This window comes from Lutjanus erythropterus, chromosome 24 (genome assembly GCF_056507025.1).
Source record: "Lutjanus erythropterus isolate fLutEry1 chromosome 24, fLutEry1.hap2, whole genome shotgun sequence".
Taxonomy (NCBI): domain Eukaryota; kingdom Metazoa; phylum Chordata; class Actinopteri; order Lutjaniformes; family Lutjanidae; genus Lutjanus; species Lutjanus erythropterus.
Window position 1 is genome coordinate 11,545,185 of NC_139340.1, and position 8,499 is coordinate 11,553,683.

At 43.7% G+C, this 8,499-nt stretch overlaps 1 protein-coding gene across 1 annotated transcript; it reads left to right on the forward strand.

The window, feature by feature from the left end:
* Positions 1-1,095: 1,095 nt before the first annotated feature.
* Positions 1,096-6,958, forward strand: trim25l (tripartite motif containing 25, like). The gene is made up of 16 exons (XM_084713239.1): positions 1,096-1,850; positions 2,708-2,803; positions 2,947-3,180; positions 3,361-3,520; positions 3,607-3,639; positions 3,732-3,770; positions 3,863-3,918; positions 4,027-4,053; positions 4,137-4,221; positions 4,333-4,395; positions 4,770-4,967; positions 5,070-5,189; positions 5,567-5,602; positions 5,727-5,795; positions 5,967-6,032; positions 6,172-6,958. Exons 1-16 carry the CDS (start codon positions 1,221-1,223, stop codon positions 6,744-6,746), a joined length of 2,487 nt encoding a protein of 828 aa, XP_084569365.1. The 5' UTR covers positions 1,096-1,220; the 3' UTR covers positions 6,747-6,958.
* Positions 6,959-8,499: the final 1,541 nt, after the last annotated feature.

Genomic DNA, 8,499 nt, shown 5'->3' on the forward strand with positions numbered 1-8,499 from the left:
ATTTGATTAATGTAATCTATATGAACACCACACAGAAATGATTGTCCCAGTGACCATAATGTCACATGACATTACTGACATTAAATCCAGTGTGTTTAACTTGCAGGCCTAAATAACAGGTGTGAGCTGATATTTCAGAAAGAATTTACATCTTTCCTATTGGATCGTGTAACTCCATCAAATGGTAATATTAGCCAAGTGGCTGAACATTAATATTAACTGTCGACAAAGTGAGTTCTGCAATAAATTATTTGATTTAAAGTTCATGGTCGCTGGTTTTGATACTGCCAGACAGGCCACACTTGTGGCTGCAGTGTCCCGTCTTTGAACCCTGGACCACAAGCCTCAACCAGGAATATTCCTGCCTCAAGAACGAGACATTGGCAAAATGACAGTGGCGCCAAAGCATCTGGAAAGCCTCCTGGTGGCTGGCAGCCATATGGGTCAAATCCCGCTCACTCTATTTTAGTAGATAGGACATGAACCAAACTAAAAAGTGCACATCACATTTTTCTTTGTTCAAGTGTTAATTTTTCTTATAAGCCTGATTTTAAATTGGTTAGTTATTTAATGTTATGAAAAGCTAGTTTAACATCATGATTGACAGCTGAGCTCTGCTCGGGTTTATGAACGGGAACTCAAAAAACCCTGATGCAGACTCTGGCTTCACGTGACACAACATGGCAGAGCTCATATCCACGATAAAATCTGAATCAAAAAAATGTTCCCTTTCTAAAGCACAACTCAAGTTTCTCATACTCATCCTGCCAAAATAAGTCAACATAAATAAAGAACATTTTGGTAAAAAGTGTACTGCTTAAGTCATCATAGGCAGGAAAGCAAAACAAAAACTCAAACTGACTCTCAATTTTACCGATTGGTACATTGATCACTGAAGGATCAGAATATTTCTTTCACCACTTGTCTGGTGAAATGATAAAATGATCAGTCCATTCACACCTTTGAACTCCTGGCATTCAGCAGTTTTCCACCAACACCCGTTTTCCCCGCTCGACCTGCCTGGTGGCTCTGGCCCCGCCCTGCTTACCTCTCCCTGCTCTCACCTGAGAGAGTAGAGCACATTTCCCTCCTGTGAGTCCAGGCGCCTGGACCTCTTTACATGTCTGGATTTTTCTCTTCCACTGTTCTGCTTTAAATCTCTCAACATCACACCTCTCTGTTCCTTCTGCTGCCTCTTTGCTTTGTGTCTGACTGTCAGTATGAGTGCTAAACTGTGGACAGAGGAGCAGTTTAACTGCCCTGTGTGTCTGGATCTCCCAAATGATCCGGTCACCATCCCCTGTGGACACAGCTATTGCATGGGCTGCATCAAGGACTACTGGAGCAAAGATGACCCCAAAGGGATCTACAGCTGCCCCCAGTGCCGCCAGACCTTCTGCCCCAAGCCCTCCCTGTCCAGGAACACCATGCTGGCTGAGGCAGTGGAGCAGCTCCGCAAAGGGGCCCTCAAATCTGAGGTGCGTGAGTCTATGCGAAGCGCCCGTGGGGTTGCCTCCTCCTCATCAAGATCCAGAGGGAAGCTCTCCTCCTCAGCAGTGCCCTGCGACATGTGCAAAGGAGAACAGCGAGCGGCAATCAAGAGCTGCCTGGTATGTATGAGCTCATTCTGCGAGGCCCACCTGAAGCCCCACCAGACCAAGAAGGCCCTGAAGCAGCATGAGCTGATCGCACCAACAGGCAACCTGGCTGAGAAGATCTGTACCCAGCACAAGTACCTGCAAGAGTTCTACTGTCGCCAGTGCAAGATGTTCGTCTGCTGGCTGTGCACCAGCAACCACCACAAAGGCCACGAATGTGTGTCGACCAAGGCTGAGCGCTTGGAGAAACAGGTAGGCAAGAATCGATGCTCCACTGGCCCCAGGGACCAGATGAGAAGCTCCAAAAATGATAGCAGTGATGAGGGGATACCAGGGTGGACTGTTGTGTGATCCAATATCAAATTTGAGTGCTGGGTTTGTGTGATAGGCTGCATTAAAAGTGATGTAAAACCATTTAATGCTACTATTTCATGTTAAAATGACTGCTGGGAGAAAGATTTTTGCCAAGCCAGGTACATATTTAATCACTCAGCCAGGGCTGAAACTGATTCAATTCAAGCACCTGATTAATTGTTTGTCCATAAAAGTGATAAACTAGTTAAATTTGTCCACCTCATCTCACCTCAGATTGTTTGTTTTTTTTCCCCACATTGTTTGATATTCAATTTACTACCATAAAAAAACAAATAAACATTTGAGAAGCTGCAAACTGATTTTAGGACAAACCTACTTTGTAAACAAAACAGTCAAGAAGGAAGAGTTTCTGGTGAATTTTGAAAATAAACAAAAATAATAAAAAAAACAAACAAATAAATAAACAATAATAAACAGAAACACTCCCAAAGAGGGGGTTTCTGTGTCAGTACTATATATGTACAGTATATCACCCGTCCTGCTAACTGTCCATTGTTCTGTCTGATGGGTTTCTGTTAGAGGTGTTGTCCTCTCTTCTTTGTGTCTGACTGCGGCTCCACGCAGGCTGAGGACATTCCTAACTACATTCCTGTCCATTCATAACGCTCCGCCCTCTTGTGTTGACTTCTGCGTCACATGTGCAATACAGCTGTTTCCTCGTGCTTGTGTTTGTTTAATTGTGTGAGAGGGCTGTGGATTATTTTGACGTCATGTCTTTGCGTGTCCCGCTGTAGAAAGCCCTGTCAGAGATGCAGGCAGAGAATCAGCAGCGGCTGAAAGACAGAGAGCAGGAGCTGAAAGACTTGAAGAAGGTGATGGAGGTGATGAAGGTTGGTCAGCAGAGTTTTATCTTTACTGGGTTTCACCAGTACTCTCAAAATGAAATCCCCCATAAAACACAGTAACTTCATAGAACTGTTCTGTGGCAAACTGAGACACAATCACCTCATCGTCTCGCTTCCTGCCTGCACAGCGTTCTGCAGACAGGGTACATGGAGACACGGAGCAGGTGCTGTTGGAGCTGCAGCGCTCAGTGGAGCGTCTGCAGGAGCTGCTGGAGGAGGTGCTGGATCAGGCCGGCCTGGAGAAGATGGGTCAGGCTCAGGAGGTCGCAGACAGCCTGGAGGCCGAGATCAAGGAGCTGAAGAAGAGGGACACAGAGATGAAGGATCTGGCCCGCTGCGAGGACCACATCTACTACCTGCAGGTAGGCTCAGAGGAGACTTTGTCGTCTTGACCTGAGGCGTTACCAATCAGACAGTTTTCCTCAAGTGTCCCACAATAAAAATCTTGACTACTTGTTGAAACACATACATACGGCACCTTTAAAGTTACAGCTGAAGGTCCTGACTGCTCTGATCAAACCAACCTCCATGTTTTCCTTCAGACATGCGAGACCATGAGCAGTCCCCTGGTGTCGGGCGACCTGCCCCCCGTCGTGGTCAATCCGGAAGCCTCTTTTGAGCCGGTACGAGACGCCATCCTGGACCTCAGGGAGAAAGTGGAGGACCTGTGCAACCAGGAGCTGGGCAAGATCACCAAACAAGGTCTGTTACAGGAGGCTTTGTTTTGTCCTACATTCTTCTCTTTTCATGTCTCATCTTTCTTCATCTTATTGTCTGTTCTCCTCCAGTCAATGACACGACACTGTTCACGCTGGGAGACGGTACGTTCCAGACATTTTAATTTTTAATACGAGCATAAAAAGTTGTAGTTGTGTTGAGCCTTCTTACTTATTAATGACTTCCTCTCATCCAGCCAAAGGCAACGCGGGACATAAAGCAGGGTTTCTAAAATGTGAGTTTGGACTTTTTTAATCTTAATCTATTTTACACGACTACATGTCCCATAATCCTAAAACTAATTTCTGATTTTCCCTTTTTGTACAGTGTTTTCTGGTCTGGGTTCTCGCAACACAAACAGCCGCTCACCAGGTATGTCCAGTGTTTTTAAGTCTGCGTTTTCTCTTTCATCACTTTATTTTTCTGTTAAATAACTATATATATATATATACATGTGTAATATTTACATGGTTTCTTTTCATGTCTCATAGCCTCCACACCCTCAACTGGAGCGCGGAGTACAGACAGAAGAGGACTTGGTACCATACGCTGACATTCATTTTAATATATATGACAGTAATGAAATTAATTCACGCTGCAGACCTTTTTAAACATGACATTCATGTTTTATTCTTCAGGTATAGGCATCAAAAGTCCAGATGTGAGGAGCAGAGACACGCCAAGAGGTGAGATTTTGTGTAGGTGCTGTTGAAAATCCCCTAAATTAACCTCAGAGCTGCAGCGTGAGTCACACTGCAAACGTGAATGTCTTAAACCATTCTGCTTCCTCGTTGCAGACAGAGGAAACACGAGCTCACCTCGACTTCGAGACAGACAGAGAAGAGAGGAAAGAGAGACAGGTAGGGTTCACTCTGCTTGTGTCAGGAATGGCTCTGATTTAAAAACCGAGACTTCCTGATGATAAGGTGGCTGCTTCCTGCTGCAAGAAATATGTTTATATGAATGTCAATCAATCGTGTTCTACAAGTAAAGACGGAACAAACAACTGCATTTCATAACACGTGAATTTTCAGTTGCTCATTTTGTCCTCTAACTGGATGCATTAGATCCACAGAATTGTTGGACAGAAGGTGGGGATCTCTCGCCTTTACTCAAGTAAAAGCGAAAAAGTACAGGCTCTGAAATGTACTCAAAGTCTAACGAGGCTAAATTGTTATCAGCTGACAGTGAGTGTAACCAAAACTGTGATTTAACATCCTACACTTCCAAACAGTGAGGGAGACCAACCCCAGACCAAGCCCCAGACCGAGCCCCAGACCGAGCCCCACTCCCAGCCGCAGAGAGTCTCAGTCTCTTTGGAGCAGGTCCAGTCAGAGTCAGGTTGCCCCTGCTGCAGCCCCGACCCCGACCCCAATCCCAGCCACCCCGACCCCTGCTCCAGCCCCAGCTCCTGCACCAGCATCAACTGGAGGTACAACACTAACCTTATAATTAAAAAAAAAAATCATTATTTGCTCCCAACAACCTTGTACAGTGCAGGAATAAACTCTTTTGTCTTTTCCTCCTGAATCAGGGTCAGGTTTCAGTCGGATGGCGTCCATCAGCAGCATCTTCCGCTCCCATCGGCGTGGCACCACCCCCGCCACCCCAGCCGCCCCAGCCAATAGCACACCGCCTGCAGGAGGAAACCCATGTAAGGCCCGACTCCACTTCCCATACTCTCCTCTCTAATCAAAATCATTTCACTAATCTGCAGTGGGAGGAGATAAAGACGAGAGGAAACAGGGCTCGAGTCCCTTTTCACCCTACTGTAATAGACATTAATAGACATGCATTGTGCTTAACCAGATGAAAGGCAGTGTTAATTTTAATAGCCATGATATTAATTAATCGATAAAATAACTAAATAATAATAACACAAAAAAGGCAGAAAGACTTCAAGAATATTAACTGGTATTCTAAGATACATTTAGATTATTAAAAGATTAGAATTTCAGACCAGATTAAAACATGTTAAATAGTTATATGTTGATTATGTTTGAAAGTGTGTGACTTGTGTCCATTCAACAGGGGGGATGGCTGCTGTGCCTGAAACACCAACAGAAAGTAAGATGGCTGCCTTTATTTAAAAAAATAAATTAATTATTAAAAAAAATATTCTTTTCACTCTTTGCACATGGGCAAGTGCATGTTAATGCTATGTGTCTAACATTGTTGTCTCACTGGACAGTTAACCCCGGTCTTTTCTTGGACTCACCCACCCCGGACACCATGAATCACGTTCCTGCTTTCCCTGCATGTGAGTTCATGTTGCACTCTACCACCATTTTGCCCCAAGAAACATGCATGCAATGTAAAAATGAATTAAAGGTTCAACAAATATTATGATGCAAAAAAAAAAAAAAGTAAAATAAAGCAAATCAATATGCATTTGCAAAATGTGCATGAACTGATGTATTTGTTTTTGCAGTGAGAGAAATCAACATTGACAGCATCCAGGCCCCAGAGCCGAGGACCAGAGAGGAGTTCCTGCAGTGTGAGTCTCAATGTTTAACTGCAGTTTTACTGTTTTGACAAACTACTATTTTCAAGGTGAAGAATGAACTTAAATGCGTATTAATTTTTTTAATTTTAAAGAACGTGAATAATTATCCTCTAAACCATGTCTTTCACAGACTCTGTCAACTTGACCCTTGACCCTAACACTGCCCACCGACGGCTGGTTCTCTCTGAGGGAAGCACTAAAGCCACCCTGCAGGGGGCGGCGCAGCCCTACCCCGATACTCCGCAGCGCTTTGACGGCTGGACCCAGGTGATGTGCGAGACCCCATTGTGCGCCCAGCGCTGTTACTGGGAGGTGGAGTGGAGAGGCCGGGGTTCCTCTATGGGGGTAGCCTACGGGGCGATGAGCAGGAAGGGCTCAGACGCCAGGTCAGGGCTCGGTTACAATGCCCAGTCGTGGACCCTGGAGCTGTCGGACACCTGCTGCTCAGCCATGCACGACAACGAGAAGAGGGACATACCGGTCACCTACTCCCCCCGCCTGGGCATCTACCTGGACCTGTCCATGGGGTCGCTGGCGTTCTACAGCGTGGCAGAGAGCATGACACACCTCCACACCTTCCGCGCTAACTTCACCCAGCCGCTTTACGCCGCCTTCGGGGTGGGCAGCGGAGTCGGGGTGGGACTGGACTTCGCTCTAGGCCAGTTCAGCTCCAGCTCTGACAGCATTAAGATCTGCCCCATGTGATTGGTTACTTTCATGTCATGAGAACGACCGACTTCAGAGTTTAACACGGCAGCTTGGGAGTGTTTCACACTCATCAAACTCACTGTAAACTCTCAGGAGACAACGACTGAACATACTGCAAAGTGTCCATCTCTACAAACAGATATCAGGCAAGGGACCAGATATTGATATTGAACGTGTTCTGTATCCTTTTTATAGTCTGTGTTTCAACCAATCACGCAGGTAAACAGTTTGTGTCAGGAGGAAAAGGTGCGGAAGGCATTAGCCAAAATTCAATCTTGGAATCCATCAGATTTACCTTTTTATTAGCTTAAAAATATACATCTGTTGATAGAAATTACACAAAATGTCATCTGGACCTAATACGCCTACAAACAGTATCAATGTTTGTGTCAAGTTGCTAATTGGACTGTAAACAATGACCAATGTGCAGGAGAGGAAGTCTTGGACTGGATATCCGTTGCTGGCTTCACTGCAAGCCCTGAAATATTGTCCGTTGCCCACAGTGGCTAAATTGCCATCAGATGATAACTGATGGGTTCCAAGATTTTGTGAAGTGTGATTGCAACTGATCTTTTTTTCATACTTTTAATGCACTTATTGAAATAAGTTCCACACAAAACGCAAATAATGTAGTGCTCACAGCTGTGCTAGCAGCTTGTTTTAAATTTATTTAAATTTGAATTGAAAAATCACCAAACACTGTGCTCCATAGTGTCTTAAGCTCAAAGCAGACATGATCAACTTTTATTTTCTCAGTTTAAGACCAGAAACTCTGTCCAGTTCCCAGTCATGAAATAAAAATTCAGTTTGGACCTGTTTTTTTTATGTGTCATCTTATAAAACAATTTTTGCTTCCAGACTTTCTGCGCAACTTCTTCCATAGAGTATGAGTAATAATAAAGTAGTCGGTGAGTCAGTGACGTTGTTTCCATTGCTTTATTTTAAAAAAAGAGGCAACTGAATAATAGCCATGAGTAGTTTACAGAGGATCATAATTTTAGTGGGGAGGCATGAAGAAATCACAGGACATTTTGTAATTCAGCCAAAGAAAGAGACAAACCTGAATCTCCTGCTTTACCGTAAAACAGTCAGTATAAGAACTACATCGACTCTAATGATATAAACAGTCTGGGTGTGCCCTCTTCCCTCTTTTCTCCAAACCTACACACATACAAAACATTAAACTGAAGCTCTTCTTCATTTGTTAAATACAATTTAGCTAATTAGCACATACACACATGTGTAAGCCAGAGTATTCCACTTCCTCAAAATAAAACTTTGGGCTTGGTTTAAATTCCCTTCTGTGGACTTCTACATGTGGAAAGCAAAAAAATAAAAAATAAAAAAAAAATACTGCTACATATATTAAAATCTTGTGTCAAAATGTTAGCCGACATCACAACAGGCACATGTAACTCTAAATCTTCTCATTAATATGTTAGAATCTATATATTTCAAATAGTGGTGTCAGTAAAATAAAGGTTACATTAAAAAGTAAATGTCCAGTAGCTGAGTGGAGGGATGTTAGGGTCACAGGGGTCAAGCACAAAGCTCTACACTTCCTTGAATCTAAATATTATTAAGTACTATGTAGGATGAATTTTCATATGCTCTCCTACAGGTATACTCCCATCTGCTGAACAACGTGTCCTTCGTTTAACCCCAAGACAAGTTTTAAACACAGAAAACAACCACATATAATAAACCTGGATGTGATACGCAAGTAAAATAAAGTGTCAATGGTTTTTCC

Bases quoted from the DNA above. Each gene is read 5' to 3' on its own strand.
- trim25l (XM_084713239.1), top strand. From the start codon at position 1,221: ATGAGTGCTAAACTGTGGACAGAGGAGCAGTTTAACTGCCCTGTGTGT. The intron at 3,521-3,606 runs GTCTGTTACAGG...GTTCTCCTCCAG, and splicing joins GGGCAAGATCACCAAACAAG to TCAATGACACGACACTGTTC. The intron at 4,222-4,332 runs GTGAGATTTTGT...TCCTCGTTGCAG, and splicing joins GAGCAGAGACACGCCAAGAG to ACAGAGGAAACACGAGCTCA.